At 38.6% G+C, this 19184-nt stretch overlaps 1 protein-coding gene across 1 annotated transcript in view; it reads left to right on the plus strand.

Annotated features, from left to right (window-relative positions):
* Positions 1 to 19184, plus strand: part of LOC143065198 (uncharacterized) — a 280683-nt gene that overhangs the window by 245104 nt on the left and 16395 nt on the right. The window contains exons 68-83 of the mRNA XM_076238619.1: positions 136 to 2502; positions 2872 to 3075; positions 3261 to 3293; positions 3742 to 4022; positions 4348 to 4507; positions 5129 to 5155; positions 5932 to 8853; positions 9193 to 10635; positions 10892 to 10963; positions 11525 to 11557; positions 12009 to 12289; positions 12615 to 12774; positions 13397 to 13423; positions 15240 to 16109; positions 16449 to 17534; positions 17874 to 18959. Coding sequence (XP_076094734.1) covers positions 136 to 2502; positions 2872 to 3075; positions 3261 to 3293; positions 3742 to 4022; positions 4348 to 4507; positions 5129 to 5155; positions 5932 to 8853; positions 9193 to 10635; positions 10892 to 10963; positions 11525 to 11557; positions 12009 to 12289; positions 12615 to 12774; positions 13397 to 13423; positions 15240 to 16109; positions 16449 to 17534; positions 17874 to 18959 — 11052 coding nt within the window. The remainder of the gene's footprint in view (positions 1 to 135; positions 2503 to 2871; positions 3076 to 3260; positions 3294 to 3741; positions 4023 to 4347; positions 4508 to 5128; positions 5156 to 5931; positions 8854 to 9192; positions 10636 to 10891; positions 10964 to 11524; positions 11558 to 12008; positions 12290 to 12614; positions 12775 to 13396; positions 13424 to 15239; positions 16110 to 16448; positions 17535 to 17873; positions 18960 to 19184) is intronic.

Genomic DNA, 19184 nt, shown 5'->3' on the forward strand with positions numbered 1-19184 from the left:
TATGAGAAATTACGTGTTTTATGAATATGCAGTAGTTCAACAGGAAAAAGTTAATAGTTTTATCGTCAATTAAAACTTATAAGATATTAAGATATTGATTTCTTATTATTAATTGCAATACACATTCCAATCAAGGTGAAACAACAGCAGCTGTACCCACAACACCTCCAATGCCACCAACACCAAGTATTACTCAACAGTCAACGACCATGGCAGTGTCATCACAACCAACTACAACTTCAGGTACAACCACTGTTGGTACATCACAGGCAACACCTACTCCAGGTACTACAACCACTGTCAGTACATCACAGCCAACACTCACTCCAGGTACAACAACCACTGTCGGTACAACAACTACTCAAGCTGCAACAACCACTGTCAGTACATCAGAGCCAACACCTACTCCAGGTACAACCACTGTTGGTACATCACAGCCAGCACCTTCTCCAGGTACAACAACCTCTGTAGGTACATCACAGCCAACACCTACTCCAGGTACTACAACCACTGTCGGTACAACACAGGTAACACCTACTCCAGGTACTACACAACAGCCTACAACCACTCTCGGTACATCAGAGTCAACACCTACTCCAGGTACCACACAACAGCCTACAACTACTGTCGGTACATCACAGCCAACACCTACCCCAGGTACTACCACCACTATTGGTACATCACAGCCAACAGCTACTCCAGGTACTACAACCACTGTCGGTACATCACAGCCAACACCTACTCCAGGTACTACAACCACTGTCGGTACAACACAGGTAACACCTACTCCAGGTTCTACACAACAGCCTACAACCACTGTCGGTACATCAGAGCCAACACCTACTCCAGGTACCACACAACAGCCTACAACCACTGTCGGTACATCACAGCCAACACCTACCCCAGGAACTACCATCACTGTTGGTACATCACAGCCAACACCTACTCCAGGTACTACAACCACTGTCGGTACCCCACAGGTAACACGTACTCCAGGTACCACACAACAGTCTACAACAACTGTCGGTACATTACAGCCAACACCTACCCCAGGTACTACCACCACTGTTGGTACATCACAGCCAACACCTACTCCAGGTACAACCACTGTTGGTACATCACAGCCCACACCTACTCTAGGTACTACAACCACTGTCGGTACATCAGAGCCAACACCTACTCAAGGTACCACACAACAGCCTACAACTACTGTTGGTACATCACAGCCATCACCTACCACAGGTACTACCACCACTATTGGTACATCACAGCCAACAGCTACTCCAGGTACTACAACCACTGTCGGTACATCACAGCCAACACCTACTCCAGGTACTACAACCACTGTCGGTACAACACAGGTAACACCTACTCCAGGTACTACACAACAGCCTACAACCACTGTCGGTACATCAGAGCCAACACCTACTCCAGGTACCACACAACAGCCTACAACCACTGTCGGTACCCCACAGGTAACACGTACTCCAGGTACCACACAACAGTCTACAACAACTGTCGGTACATCACAGTCAACACCTACCCCAGTTACTACCACCACTGTTGGTACATCACAGCCAACACCTACTCCAGGTACTACAACTACTGTCGGTACAACACCGACTCAAGGTACTACAACCACTATTGGTACAACACATCCAACACCTACTCCAGGTACAACAACCTCTGTAGGTACATCACAGCCAACACCTACTCCAGGTACTACAACCACTGCTGGTACATCACCTACTCAAGGTACAACAACCTCTGTCGGTACATCACAGCCAACACCTACTCCAGGTACTACAACAACTGTCGGTACATCACAGCCAACACCTACTCCAGGTACTACAACCACTGCTGGTACATCACCTACTCAAGGTACAACAACCTCTGTCGGTACATCACAGCCAACACCTACTCCAGGTACTACAACCACTGTCGGTACATCACAGCCAACACCTACTCCAGGTACTACAACCACTGCTGGTACATCACCTACTCAAGGTACAACAACCTCTGTCGGTACATCACAGCCAACACCTACTCCAGGTACTACAACAACTGTCGGTACATCACAGCCAACACCTACTCCAGGTACTACAACCACTGCTGGTACATCACCTACTCAAGGTACAACAACCTCTGTCGGTACATCACAGCCAACACCTACTCCAGGTACTACAACCACTGTCGGTACATCACAGCCAACACCTACTCCAGGTACTACAACCACTGCTGGTACATCACCTACTCAAGGTACAACAACCTCTGTCGGTACATCACAGCCAACACCTACTCCAGGTACTACAACCACTGTAGGTACAACACCTACTCCAGGTACTACAACCACTGTAGGTACATCACAGCCAACACCTACTCCAGGTACTACACACCAGTCTACAACCACTGCAGCTACACAGAAAACAACTGCTGTTAGTACAACTTCTGGAACAGGCCAAACAAACTTTGGGACTACAACTGTTGGCACAATGTCAACTGGTAATTAGTTTAAACTTGCTTATTTGTCTAACTAAATTTCTACTATAATTAATTGGACATACGATCTTTAATACTAATCAATATTGATCGAACAAACCAAAAAATCACGATAAAACATGTATGAAGATACCAAATTGTCATTTATTTTTTTCTGTTTACAAAGTTCAAAACTTTATTAACATGGTGTTAACATCATCGATATGATGAAATACAATAATGATTATAAATATGAAAAATAACCTATTTTATGAATATGCAGTAGTTCATTGAACAACAGGCAAAACTTAGTTGTCTTATCGTAAATTAAAAGCTATTAGATATTAAGATATTGATTTCTTAATATTAATTGCAATACACACTTCAATCAAGGTGAAACAACAGCAGCCGTACCCACAACACCTCCAATGCCACCAACACCTAGTATTACTCAACAGTCAACGACCATGACGGAGTCATCACAACCAACTACTACTTCAGGTACAACCACTGTTGGTACATCACAGCCAACACTTACTCCAGGTACAACAACCACTGTCGGTACAACACCTACTCAAGCTACAACAACCACTGTCGGTGTGTAAAAAATGTTTGATTTAAGAATTCCTATGTCTATGCATATTTGAGGCGTTTGTTTTGTTTTATTTACATATTTTAAAATCGTCTTCAATCACATAGGTTGTAATTAAAAAAAAAGTAAATTATTTGTCAGTTTTAAGTTTACTATTCATAAAGATCTAACATGTACCTTAATTTTTCAGTAACTGTACCAAGTACTACAACGACACCAATAGGTAAGTGCATTTTAATAGTGAATAATTACAGTAAATTTTCCTAAACTTAAATTATTAATGTGTTAAATCAATAACAAGTGTCATTATGCTAGAAAATATACACCAAAGCAACACTGATATCACATATGACACAACGCGTTTGATGGGCACAGTGTTATGTTCATTTAACAAATCGTCATAAACATATTGGATTAGAAGACATCATAGGATAACAGAAAAAAACAAATCTACTACAAACAACATTAAACCGCTTTGACTATAACACAAAACTCCTCCGGATTAAATAGCAGACAAACAATCAAAACAAAAACACATTCAGGATTGAAGTGAAGTGAAATGGTATCAAAAATACAAATCTGTTTTTATTTCATTTGAATCAAAAATTGTATTCCTTAATTGATGTATAACATACTCCCTATTGTTGACATTTTACTTGTTTATCATTTAGGAGTATGTGAAAATCCCAAAACTTTCAAGTATGAAAACAGAGATGACAAAGATCTTGAAATCAAAACCACTAATGGCAAAGTTGGCCAGGAATCAGTGAATGCATTTGAAGGATCATCAAGTAGCTGGACTCCAACTACTGGCGGTAGTAGTATAGAATATGTCGTAAATGGTAGAAATAATCCCGTTACATTTGTCGATATTGTGGTGAAACTCCAAAATATTGAGAGGATTACAGTGGAATTACTTGACTCAGAAGGAAAGGTTATGAGCACCAAAACAGTAAGTTTGTTTTCGTTAATTTGAAACTACTTTCTAAAATTAAGTATATTTGGTATTAATAATGGTAAGCTGACAAGTGATTATTGTTGATCAAATAACAATGATATTTTATCTTTTATTTAAAATGATTTTTAGAAGTGTCTTTACTGTCCTTACTTTACAATGAAATTGGAAGAAAATGTAAGATTTATAAAACTAAAAATATTTGTCGCGTATATACATGCATTTAAAAAAATTAAAACTAAAGGTATTTAGTTTTCATTTGTTACAAACGTACATACATGCAGTATTATTTACATGATACATAAATGATTTCAATTTGTAGCAAACATACCAAACGAAAGAAGTGCCAGAAACCTTCACATTGAATTTCAATATGACAGATGCAGACTCTATGCGCATCAATGTAACACCGATGGAAAACATTGTATCTACACCAAGCGTCTCAGATGTAAAATTCAGAGTCTGTTATGTACCAAGTACAAGTAAGTCTAATATACATGTATGTCAATTTAAGAAAATAAAATCTCAAAAATAAGATAACGGCAGCAATCAGTAATTTGAACATATCCTTCCTTAATAATCAAAATATTTAGAGTTTTTTTTATATATCAGATAATTGTATTTTGAAGTGAGATTTAGGAAAACACAAAGCTTACAAAAATAACTTTTACGCATCCCCACTCTAGAAAGATGTACCGGGTTTTATTTGACTTTTATGAAATAAACATGATAATAGACTTCTAAGGTATTGTAAACATTATCATGACATTAGATTTAAGAGACACGTTTCAAATATAATAGTTTTTAAAAATGCAAGTTATCTTTGACCTAGGCATATAGTACAGATATTTTACACAGTTCATGTTATATAATATTGAAATCACTACAAGGATGATAATTAAAACAACCAAAAAAGAAGGGAAATTATACACAAAACATTTTACCCTTGTATCAGTATGATAATCAACATTTTCTATTGATAAATGTACATAAAATTCCGTCAAGTATTTAAAGTAATATACATAGTATAAATGTTGAAAAAATCATGTTAAATGTAAATTATTGAATTAATTAACTTAAAGGAAAATGTCTATCTATTTCAGTGACCAGTGCAGCTTCAACAACTACAGGTCAGTTTTGAATTGCATGTTTTATTAATTCATGCTCAGAATATAATGGAACACATTTTGTTTATCTTCATGAAAGTAAAATAATCTTTGGTTTTTTTTTATTTATGTGATTGACAGAATAGTAAGAAATTGAAAAAAAATTTGTTGTGAAGACTAGCAATGCAAGAAAGTGACTTCAATAAATGAACTTAATCAAAATTGTCTAAAATAATGGAAACACTCTACTATTATATATCAAAACTACGGAAGGTCAAAAGATCAGAAATTTAATACTCGAATACATGGTAATGATACTTGCCTGTACTCGAGTGTTCGGATAAACTTTAGCGTCATGAATAATTTTTCCCGGATATGGTGTTTTGGTTTGTTTCCTTTCATAAACCTTATTTCAATATGATGACAACGCTTGGCATTATAACTAAATACATGCATGCAGTTGCATAAATCAAACTGTATGACTACATAATATAACTTAATCCTTAATTTAATAATTTCTTTATTATGGTATCTCTTCTATTTATCTGAACAAAAAGTGATACATAAACTATCATGCTATTTCTTGGTCTTCTTCTTGTTTTCTGCTGCTTGTATTACTTATATCAATAATTTACTACAGCAGCATAATAAATGACCGAGTTTGTGTATTTTTACAATGTCATTTTCTCCATGTACGATCGAAAAGAAACGTTATTTCCACAACCTTAATGTTACAAATAAGAAAATCGTAACTGAATTATATAGTGATATTATGTCGAATTATTATTTATGATAATTAGCAAAAACAACAGTGACTACTGCCACCACTACTGCTACTGCAACCACTCCACCTCCACCTGCTCCACCAGTCACAACAACACCAACAACATCACAGTCAACACCTACTGTAGGTACCACACAACAACCAACAACCACTGTCGGTACATCACAACCAACACCAACTCCAGGTACCACAACCACTGTCGGTACATCACAGCCAACACCTACTCCAGGTTCTACAACCACTGTCGGTACATCACAGGCAACACCTACTCCAGGTACCACACAACAGCCTACAACCACTGTCGGTACATCAGAGCCAACACCTACTCCAGGTACTACAACCACTGTCGGTACACCACAGGCAACACCTACTCCAGGTACCACACAACAGTCTACAACCACTGTCGGTACATCACAGGTAACACCTACTACAGGTACCACACAACAGCCTACAACCACTGTCGGTACATCACAGGCAACACCTACTCCCGGTACTACAACCACTGTCGGTACACCCCAGGCAACACCTACTCCAGGTACCACACAACAGTCTACAACCACTGTCGGTACATCACAGGTAACACCTACTCCAGGTACTACAACAACTGTCGTAACATCACAGCCAACACCTGCTCCAGGTACTACAACCACTGTTGGTACATCACAGGCAACACCTACTCCAGGTACCACACAACAGTCTACAACCACTGTCGGTACATCACAGGTAACACCTACTCCAGGTACAACACAACAGCCAACAACCACTGTCGGTACATCAGAGCCAACACCTTCACCAGGTACAACAACTGTCGTTACATCACAGCCAACACCTACTCCAGGTACAACAACCACTGTTGGTACATCACAGCCAACACCTACTCCAGGTACAACAACAACTGTAGGTACATCACAGACAACACCTACTCCAGGTACAACAACCTCTGTAGGTACATCACAGCCAACACCTACTCCAGGTACAACAACTGTCGTTACATCACAGCCAACACCTACTCCAGGTACAACAACCACTGTTGGTACATCACAGCCAACACCTACTCCAGGTACAACAACAACTGTAGGTACATCACAGACATCACCTACTCCAGGTACTACAACCACTGTCGGTACAACACCTACTCAAGGTACAACAACCTCTGTCGGTACATCACAGCCAACACCTACTCCAGGTACTACACAACAGCCTACAACCACTGTCGGTACATCACAGGTGACATCTACTTCAGGTACTACACAACAGCCTACAACCACTATCGGTACATCACAACCAACACCTACTCCAGGTACCACACAACAGCCTACAATCACTGTCGGTACATCAGAGCCAACACCTACTCCAGGTACTACAACCACTGTCGGTACACCACAGGCAACACCTACTCCAGGTACCACACAACAGTCTACAACCACTGTCGGTACATCACAGGTAACACCTACTCCAGGTACCACACAACAGCCTACAACCACTGTCGGTACATCAGAGCCAACACCTACTCCCGGTACTACAACCACTGTCGGTACATCACAGCCAACACCTACTCAAGGTACAACAACATCTGTCGGTACATCACAGCCAACACCTACTCCAGGTACTACAACCACTGTCGGTACAACACATACTCAAGGTACAACAACCTCTGTCGGAACTTCACAGCCAACACCTACTCCAAGTACTACAACCACTGTCGGTACATCACAGCCAACACCTACTCCAGGTACACCAACCACTGTCGGTACATCACAGCCAACACCTACTCCAGGTACTTCAACCACTGTCGGTACAACACCTACTCCAGGTACAACAACATATGTAGGTACTTCACAGCCAACACCTACTCCAGGTACTACAACCACTGTCGGTACAACACCTACTCAAGGTACAACAACCTCTGTCGGTATATCACAGCCAAAACCTACTCCAGGTACTACACAACAGCCAACAACCACTCTCGGTACATCACAGGTAACACCTACTCCAGGTACTACACAACAGCCTACAACCACTGTCGGTACATCACAACCAACACCTACTTCAGGTACAACACAACAGCCTACAACCACTGTTGGTACATCAGAACTAACACCTACTCCAGGTACTACAACCACTGTCGGTACACCACAGGCAACACCTACTCCAGGTACCACACAACAGTCTACAACCACTGTCGGTACATCACAGGTAACACCTACTCCAGGTACAACACAACAGCCAACAACCACTGTCGGTACATCAGAGCCAACACCTACACCAGGTACAACAACAACTGTCGTTACATCACAGCCAACACCTACTCCAGGTACAACAACCACTGTTGGTACATCACAGTCAACACCTACTCCAGGTACAACAACAACTGTAGGTACATCACAGACAACACCTACTCCAGGTACAACAACCTCTGTCGGTACATCACAGCCAACACCTACTCCAGGTACTACAACCACTGTCGGTACAACACAGGTAACACCTACTCCAGGTATCACACAACAGTCTACAACAACTGTCGGTACATCACAGTCAACACCTACTCCAGGTACTACAACCACTGTCGGTACATCACAGCCAACACCTACTCCAGGTACTACAACAACTGTCGGTACATCACAGCCAACACCTACTCCAGGTACTACAACAACTGTCGGTACATCACAGCCAACACCTACTCCAGGTACTACAACCACTGTCGGTACATCACAGCCAACACCTACTCCAGGTACTACAACAACTGTCGGTACATCACAGCCAACACCTACTCCAGGTACTACAACAACTGTCGGTACATCACAGCCAACACCTACTCCAGGTACTACACAACAGTCTCCAACCACTGCAGCAACACAGAAAACAACTGCTGTTAGTACAACTTCTGGAACAGGCCAAACAAATGTTGGAACTACAACTGTAGGCACTATGTCAACTGGTAATTATTTTACACTTGCTAATTTGTCCTTCTAAATTTGTTTTATGATTAATTGGACATACGATCATCAATACTAATCAATAGTGATCAAACAAACCAAAACATCACGATAAAACATGTATGAAGATACAAAATTATCATTTAGTTATCATTTAACATGGTGTTAACGTCATCGAAATGATGAAATACAATAATGATTATAAATATGAAAAATAACATGTTTTATAAATATGCAGTGGTTCAACAGGAAAAACTTAGTTGTCCTATCGTCAATTAAAAGCTATAAGATATTAAAATATTGATTTCTTATTATTGACTGCAATACACATTCTAATCAAGGTGAAACAACAGTAGGCGTACCCACAACACCTCCAATGCCACCAACAACAAGTATTACTCAACAGTCAACGACCATGTCAGTGTCATCTCAGCTAACTACTACTCTAGGTACAACCACTGTTGGTACATCACAGGCAACACCTACTCCAGGTACAACAACCACTGTCGGTACATCACAGCCAACACCTTCTGAAGGTACTACAACAATTGTCGGTACATCACAGCCAACACCTGCTCCAGGTACTACAACCACTGTTGGTACATCACAGGCAACACCTACTCCAGGTACAACAACTGTCAGTACATCACAGGCAACACCTACTCTAGGTACTACAACCACTGTCGGTACATCACAGGCAACACCTACTCTAGGTACAACAACTGTCGGTACATCACAGCCAACACCTACTCCAGGTACTACCACTGTTGGTACATCACAGCCAACACCAACTCCAGGTACAACAACTGTCAGTACATCACAGGCAACACCTACTCCACGTACTACAACCACTGTCGGTACGTCACAGGCAACACCTACTCTAGGTACAACCACTGTCGCTACATCACAAGCAACACCTACTCTAGGTACAACAACTGTCGGTACATCACAGCCAACACCTACTCCAGGTACTACCACTGTTGGTATATCACAGCCAACACCTACTCCAGGTACAACCACTGTTGGTACATCACAGCCAACACCTACTCCAGGTACTACCACTGTTGGTATATCACAGCCAACACCTACTCCAGGTACAACCACTGTTGGTACATCACAGCCAACACCTACTCCAGGTACAACAACTGTCGGTACATCACAGGCAACACCTACTCCAGGTACAACAACCATTGTTACTACACCACAGGCTACACCTACTCCAGGTACTACAACCACTGTCGGTACATCACAGGCAACACCTACTCTAGGTACAACAACTGTAGGTACATCACAGCCAACACCTACTCCAGGTACTACCACTGTTGGTACATCACAGCCAACACCTACTCCAGGTACAACCACTGTTGGTACATCACAGCCAACACCTACTCCAGGTACAACAACTGTCGGTACATCACAGGCAACACCTACTCCAGGTACAACAACCATTGTTACTACACCACAGGCTACACTTACTCCAGGTACTACAACCACTGTCGGTACATCACAGGCAACACCTACTCTAGGTACAACAACTGTAGGTACATCACAGCCAACACCTACTCCAGGTACTACCACTGTTGGTACATCACAGCCAACACCTACTCCAGGTACAACCACGGTTGGTACATCACAGCCAACACCTACTCCAGGGACAACAACTGTCGGTACATCACAGGCAACACCTACTCTAGGTACAACAACCATTGTTACTACATCACAGGCTACACCTGCTCCAGGTACTACAACCACTGTTGGTACATCACAGGCAACACCTACTCCAGGTACCATACAACAACCTACCACAACTATACATAATATAAAACTTAATTACCATTATTTTTTATCACCAAAATATGATCAAAATAATATTTTCATAAGAATTCTCAAATTATCTCACGACTTTATCATATAGTATACAACATAATAGAAAAATGATAAGAAGGACTTGAAACAGAATAAAACATTGTAGTTTTCTATCAAAAAGGTTGTTAATTGTCTTTGTTACTCATGATAAGATGCAATTCTTTGTTTTTACAGTAACGACAAGTACGAGCTCTGTTTCTACTAGTGTACCGTCTGAAACAACAGCACCTGTATCAACACCAACGGGTAATACACTAATTTGTGTCAATCAAACGATGTTCTTTATCCACGTACCTTAGTTAATGGTTAATCTTGTATAATTATTAAGACATTTCAATTATGGTTTCGATATAATATTCAATTGAAATTATTTTTTACATTTTGCCATTTCTGACATTCAAATGGTCATATGTTTTCTACTACTATAAAATAAATGTGATATGACATTTGTTTTGCTTTTTTTGTATCATTCTTCACCACGGTAATAAAGCATTTGGACGTTGTTTTTAATATAAAAAAAAGATAAAAACATCAATAAATTATTTATCTGAAAATATTTTATCTTATAACCTAATAATGGGAAGCTACGTAAGGGCAGAGAAACAATAAAACGATGAATTATGTGTAAAAAATGTTTGATTTAAGAATTCCTATGTCTATGCACAATTGAGGCGGTTGTTTTGTTTTATTTACATATTTTAAAATAGTCTTCAATCACATAGGTTGTAATTCAAAAAAAAAAAGTAAATCATTGTCAGTTTTAAGTTTACAATTCATAAATATCTAACATCTACCTGAATTTTTCAGTAACTGTACCAAGTACTACAACAACACCAATAGGTAAGTGCATTTTTAATTAGTGAATAATTACAGTAAATTTTCCTAAACTTAAATTATTAATGTGTTAAATCAATAACAAGTGTCATTAAGATAGAAAATATACACCATAACAACACTGATATCATATATGACACAATGCGTTTGATGGGCACAGTGTTATGTTCATTTCACAAATCGTAATAAAAATATTGGATTAGAAGACATCATAGGATAACAGAAAAAAACAAATCTACTACAAACAACAACAAACCGCTTCAACTATCAACACCAAACTCCTCCGGATTAAATAGCAGACAATCAATCAAAACAAAAACACATTCAGGAGTGAAGTGAAGTGAAATGGTATCAAAAATACAAATCTGTTTTTATTTCATTTGAATCAAAAATTGTATTCCTTAATAGATGTATAACATACTCCCTATTGTTGACTTTTTACTTGTTTGTCATTTAGGAGTATGTGAAAATCCCAAAACTTTCACGTATGAAAACAGAGATGACAAAGATCTTGAAATCAAAACCACTAATGGCAAAGTTGGCCAGGAATCAGTGAATGCATTTGAAGGATCATCAAGTAGCTGGACTCCAACTACTGGCGGTAGTAGTATAGAATATGTCGTGAATGGTAGAAATAATCCCGTTAAATTTGTCGATATTGTGGTAAAACTCCAAAATATTGAGAGGATTACAGTGGAATTACTTGACTCAGAAGGAAAGGTTATTAGCAACAAAATAGTAAGTTTGTTTTCGTTAATTTGGAACTACTTTCTAAAATTAAGTATATTTGGTATTAATAATGGTAAGCTGACAAGTGATTATTGCTGACCAAATAACAATGATATTTTATCTTTTATTTAAAATGATTTGAGAAGTCTCTTTACTGTCCTTACTTTACAATGAAATTGGAAGAAAATGTAAGATTTATCAAACTAAAAATTTTTGTCGCGTATAAACATGCATTTTTAAAAATAAAAAGTAAAGGTATTTAATTTTCATATGTTACAAACGTACATACACGCAAGTCTAATTTACATGATACATGAATGATTTCAATTTGTAGGAAACATACCAAACGAAAGAAGTGCCAGAAACCTTCACATTGAATTTCAATATGGAAGATGCAGACTCTATGCGCATCAATGTAACACCGATGGAAAACATTGTATCTACACCAAGCGTCTCAGATGTAAAATTCAGAGTCTGTTATGTACCAAGTACAAGTAAGTCTAATATACATGTATGTCAATTTAAGAAAATAAAATCTCAAAAATAAGATAACAGCAGCAATCAGTAATTTGAACATATCCTTCCTTAATAATCGAAATATTTAGAGTTTTTTTTATATATCAGATAATTGTATTTTGAAGTGAGATTTAGGAAAAACACAGAGCTTACAAAAATAACTTTTACGCATCCGATCTCTAGAAAGATGTACCCTTTTTTATTTGACTTTTATGAAATAAACATGATAATAGACTTCTAAGGTATTGTATACATTATCGTGACATTAGATTAAAAAGACACTTTTCAAATATAATAGGTTTTAAAAATGCAAGTTATCATTGACCTAAGCATATAGTACAGATATTTTACACAGTTCATGTTATATGATATTGAAATCACTACAAGGATGATAATTAAAACAACCAAAAAAGAAGGGAAATTATACACAAAACATTTTACCCTTGTATCAGTATGGTAATCAAAATTTTCTATTGATAAATGTACATAAAATTCCGTCAAGTATTTACATTAATATACATAGTATAAATGTTGAAAAAATCATGTTAAATGTAAATTATTGAATTAATTAACTTAAAGAAAAATGTCTATCTATTTCAGTGACCAGTGCAGCTTCAACAACTACAGGTCAGTTTTGAATTGCATGTTTTATTAATTCATGCTCAGAATATAATGGAACACATTTTGTTTTTCTTCATGAAAGTAAAATAATCTTTGTTTGTTTTATTTATGTGATTGACAGAATAGTAAGAAATTGAAAATAAAATTTGTTGTGAAGACTAGCAATGAAAGAAAGTGACATCAATAAATGAACTTAATCAAAATTGTCTAAAATAATGGAAACATTCTACTATTATATATCAAAATTACGGAAGGTCAAAAGTTCAGAAATTTAATACTCGAATACATGGTCATGATACTTGCCTGTACTCGAGTGTTCGTATAAACTTTAGCGTCAAGAACAATTTTTCCTGGGATATGGTATTTTGTTTTGTTTCCTTTCATAAACCTAATTACAATATGATGACAACGCTTGGCATTTTAACTAAAGACATTCATGCAGTTGCATAAATCAAACTGTATGACTACAAAATATAACTTAATCCTTAATCTAATAATTTGTTTATTATGGTATCTCTTCTATTTATCTAAACAAAAAGTGATACATAAACTGTTATGCTACTTCTTGGTCTTCTTCTTGTTTTCTGCTGCTTGTATTGCTTATATCAATAATTTACTACAGCAGCATAATACATAAACGTCATCAGTGTCTGAGTAGAAAGTTGATGAACCAGGGTTATCTCAAAGAACATCTCGTCCTTTTTCTAAAAAAGTTCATCGGAAGGTACCAAGACCTTGTTGATAAATATTCCGTACCAACTGTTGTTTATCATCTAAACAACGTGTTTTATAGTTCTTTCAATTGTCTTTGTTCTATTTTTAATATTACTTTTACTGTTGAATGGTTTTATGTGATATTCGTTTGACGTGGCTCGGTACTTATACATCTCGTCAATGTGTTTGTATTGGCTTTCATTTTTTTGTGGTTTGTTTTGTATATGCGACTTTTTGTATTTTCTTTGTTCTTATAACGTGACTCTGTACTGTAAAAGATCCCGTCAGTATGATATTGTTCTATTATATGTCATTATGATATATTTCTATTATGAATTACTATATACATTGAACCACAAACGTCAAAATCATTCAATCACGCAGTGGAATTAACTATTTTTGGATTCTTATAAATTCTATATATAACTTTTGGACTAGTTTAAATCTCGGTCTATTTCTGAAATTTATTCTTACATACTTTTAATTTTTTAACCCTGTATGGTAACATTGCCTATGTAAATTTTAAAATCGTTTGTATGCACATTGAACGACAAATTTATGTGACGTATAAAATTTTCTGACGTCAGACACTCAAATAATGAATGTGTTCGTAGATAGTAGATGTTTTTGTGTTCTGTTAAATTGTTCCTTTTACAATTGTTATACGATGATGACTGATGTACCCATATTTTGACTATTGTATTTATTGTGTCTGTTTATTTAACGCATCAATGTAAATATAACGGAATTTGATGAGACTGTCATTAAAGTGAGAGGGTTAGCGCTATAGAACGAGGTTCAATCCACCATTTTCTACATTTGAAAATGCCTGTACCAAACCAGGAATATGACAGTTCTTGTCCATTCGTTTTTGATACGTTTTGTTATTTGATTTTGCCATGTGATTATGGACTTTCCGAATTGATTTTCCTCTAAGTTCAGTATTTTTGAGATTTTACATGACCGAGTTTATGTATTTTTACAATGTCATTTTCTCCATGTATGATCGAAAAGAAACGTTATTTCCACAACTTTAATGTTACAAATAAGAAAACCATAAATGAATTATATAGTGATATTATGTCGAATTATTATTTATGATAATTAGCAAAAACAACAGTGACTACTGCCACTACTACTGCTACTGCAACCACTCAACCTCCACCTGCTCCACCAGTCACAACAACATCAACAACATCACAGTCAACACCTACTGTAGGAACCACACAACAACCAACAACCACTGTCGGTACATCACAACCAACACCAACTCAAGGTTCTACAACCACTGTCGGTACATCACGGGCTACACCTACTTCAGGTACAACAACTGTCGGTACAACACAGGTAACACCTACTTCAGGTACTACACAACAGCCTACAACCACTGTCGGTACATCACAACCAACACTTACTCCAGGTACTACACAACAGCCTACAACCACTGTCGGTACATCACAGCCAACAGCTACTCCAGGTACTATAACCACTGTCGGTACATCACAGCCAACACTTACTCAAGGTACAACAACCTCTGTCGGTACATCACAGCCAACACCTACTCCAAGTACTACAACCACTGTCGGTACATCACAGCCAACACCTACTCCAGGTACTACAACAACTGTCAGTACATCACAGGTAACACCTACTCCAGGTACTACACAACAGTCTACAACCACTGTCAGTACATCACAGGCAACACCTACTCCAGGTACTACAACAACTGTCAGTACATCACAGCCAACACCTACTTCAGGTACTACACAACAGTCCACAACCACTGTCGGTACATCACAGCCAACACCTACTCCAGGTACTACAACAACTGTCAGTACATCACAGCCAACACCTACTCCAGGTACTACACAACAGACTACAACCACTGCAGCAACACAGAAAACAACTGCTGTTAGTACAACTTCTGGAACAGGGCAAACTAATGTTGGGACTACAACTGTAGGCTCAATGTCAACTGGTAATTATTCCACACTTGCTAATTTGTCCTATTAAATTTGTACTATGATTAATTGGCCATAAGATCATCAATACTAATCAATATTGATCAAACAAACCAAAACATCACGATAAAACATGTATGAAGATACAAAATTATCATTTAGTTATCATTAAACATGGTGTTAACGTCATCGAAATGATGAAATACAATAATGACTATAAATATGAAAAATAACATGTTTTATGGATATGCAGCAGTTCAACAGGCAAAACGTAGTTGTCCTATCGTCAATTAAAAGCTATAAGATATTAAGATATTGATTTCTTATTATTAATTGCAATACACATTCTTATCAAGGTGAAACAACAGTAGGCGTACCCACAACACCTCCAATGCCACCAACACCAAGCATTACTCAACAGTCAACGACCATGCCAGTGACATCACAGCCAAGTACTACTCTAGGTACAACCACTGTTGGTACATCACAGGCAACACCTACTCCAGGTACAACAACCACTGTCGGTACATCACAGCCAACACCTACTCAAGGTACTACAACAACTGTCGGTACATCACAGCCAACACCTGCTCCAGGTACTACAACCACTGTTGGTACATCACAGGCAACACCTACTCCAGGTACTACAACAACTGTCGGTACATCACAGCCAACACCTACTCCAGGTACTACAACCACTGTCGGTACAACACCTACTCAAGGTACAACAACCACAGTAGGTACATCACAGCCAACACCTACTCCAGGTACTACAACTTCTGTAGGTACATCACAGCCAACACCTACTCCAGGTATTACAACAACTGTCGGTACATCACAGACAACACCTTCTCCAGGTACAACAACCTCTGTAGGTACATCACAGCCAACACCTACTCCAGGTACTACAACCACTGTCGGTACAACACCTACTCAAGGTACAACAACCTCTGTCGGTACATCACAGCCAACACCTACTCCAGGTACTACAACCACTGTCGGTACAACACCTACTCAAGGAACTACAACCACTATTGGTACATTACAACCAACACCTACTCCAGGTACAACAACCTCTGTAGGTACATCACAGCCAACACCTACTCCAGGTACTACAACCACTGTCGGTACAACACCTACTCAAGGTACAACAACCTCTGTCGGTACATCACAGCCAACACCTACTCAAGGTACTACAACAACTGTCGGTACATCACAGCCAACACCTACTCCAAGTACTACAACCACTGTAGGTACATCACATGAAACATCTACTCCAGGAACTACAACCACTGTCGGTACATCACAGCCAACACCTACTCCAGGTACTACACAACAGTCTACAACCACTGCAGCAACACAGAAAACAACTGCTGTTGGTACAACGTCTGGAACAGGGCAAACTAATGTTGGGACTACAACTGTTGGCACAATGTCAACTGGTAATTATTTTACACTTGCTATTATTGTCTTACTAAATTTGTACTATGATTAATTGGACATACAATCATCAATACTAATCAATATTGATCGAACAAATAAAAAAATCACGATAAACATGTATGAAGATACAAAATTATCATTTAGTTATCATTAAACATGGTGTTAACGTCATCGAAATGATGAAATACAATAATGACTATAAATATGAAAAATAACATGTTTTATGGATATGCAGCAGTTCAACAGGCAAAACGTAGTTGTCCTATCGTCAATTAAAAGCTATAAGATATTAAGATATTGATTTCTTATTATTGACTGCAATACACATTCTTATCAAGGTGAAACAACAGTAGGCGTACCCACAACACCTCCAATGCCACCAACACCAAGCATTACTCAACAGTCAACGACCATGCCAGTGACATCACAGCCAAGTACTACTCTAGGTACAACCACTGTTGGTACATCACAGGCAACACCTACTCCAGGTACAACAACCACTGTCGGTACATCACAGCCAACACCTACTCAAGGTACTACAACAACTGTCGGTACATCACAGCCAACACCTGCTCCAGGTACTACAACCACTGTTGGTACATCACAGGCAACACCTACTCCAGGTACTACAACAACTGTCGGTACATCACAGCCAACACCTACTCCAGGTACTACAACCACTGTCGGTACAACACCTACTCAAGGTACAACAACCACAGTAGGTACATCACAGCCAACACCTACTCCAGGTACTACAACTTCTGTAGGTACATCACAGCCAACACCTACTCCAGGTATTACAACAACTGTCGGTACATCACAGACAACACCTTCTCCAGGTACAACAACCTCTGTAGGTACATCACAGCCAACACCTACTCCAGGTACTACAACCACTGTCGGTACAACACCTACTCAAGGTACAACAACCTCTGTCGGTACATCACAGCCAACACCTACTCCAGGTACTACAACCACTGTCGGTACAACACCTACTCAAGGAACTACAACCACTATTGGTACATTACAACCAACACCTACTCCAGGTACAACAACCTCTGTAGGTACATCACAGCCAACACCTACTCCAGGTACTACAACCACTGTCGGTACAACACCTACTCAAGGTACAACAACCTCTGTCGGTACATCACAGCCAACACCTACTCAAGGTACTACAACAACTGTCGGTACATCACAGCCAACACCTACTCCAAGTACTACAACCACTGTAGGTACATCACATGAAACATCTACTCCAGGAACTACAACCACTGTCGGTACATCACAGCCAACACCTACTCCAGGTACTACACAACAGTCTACAACCACTGCAGCAACACAGAAAACAACTGCTGTTGGTACAACGTCTGGAACAGGGCAAACTAATGTTGGGACTACAACTGTTGGCACAATGTCAACTGGTAATTATTTTACACTTGCTATTATTGTCTTACTAAATTTGTACTATGATTAATTGGACATACAATCATCAATACTAATCAATATTGATCGAACAAATAAAAAAATCACGATAAACATGTATGAAGATACCAAATTATCATTAATTTTTTTCTGTTTTCAAAGTTCAAAACTTTATTAACATGGTGTTAACATCATCGATATGATGAAATACAATAATGATTATG

Source organism: Mytilus galloprovincialis, chromosome 2 (genome assembly GCF_965363235.1).
Source record: "Mytilus galloprovincialis chromosome 2, xbMytGall1.hap1.1, whole genome shotgun sequence".
Lineage (NCBI taxonomy): Eukaryota > Metazoa > Mollusca > Bivalvia > Mytilida > Mytilidae > Mytilus > Mytilus galloprovincialis.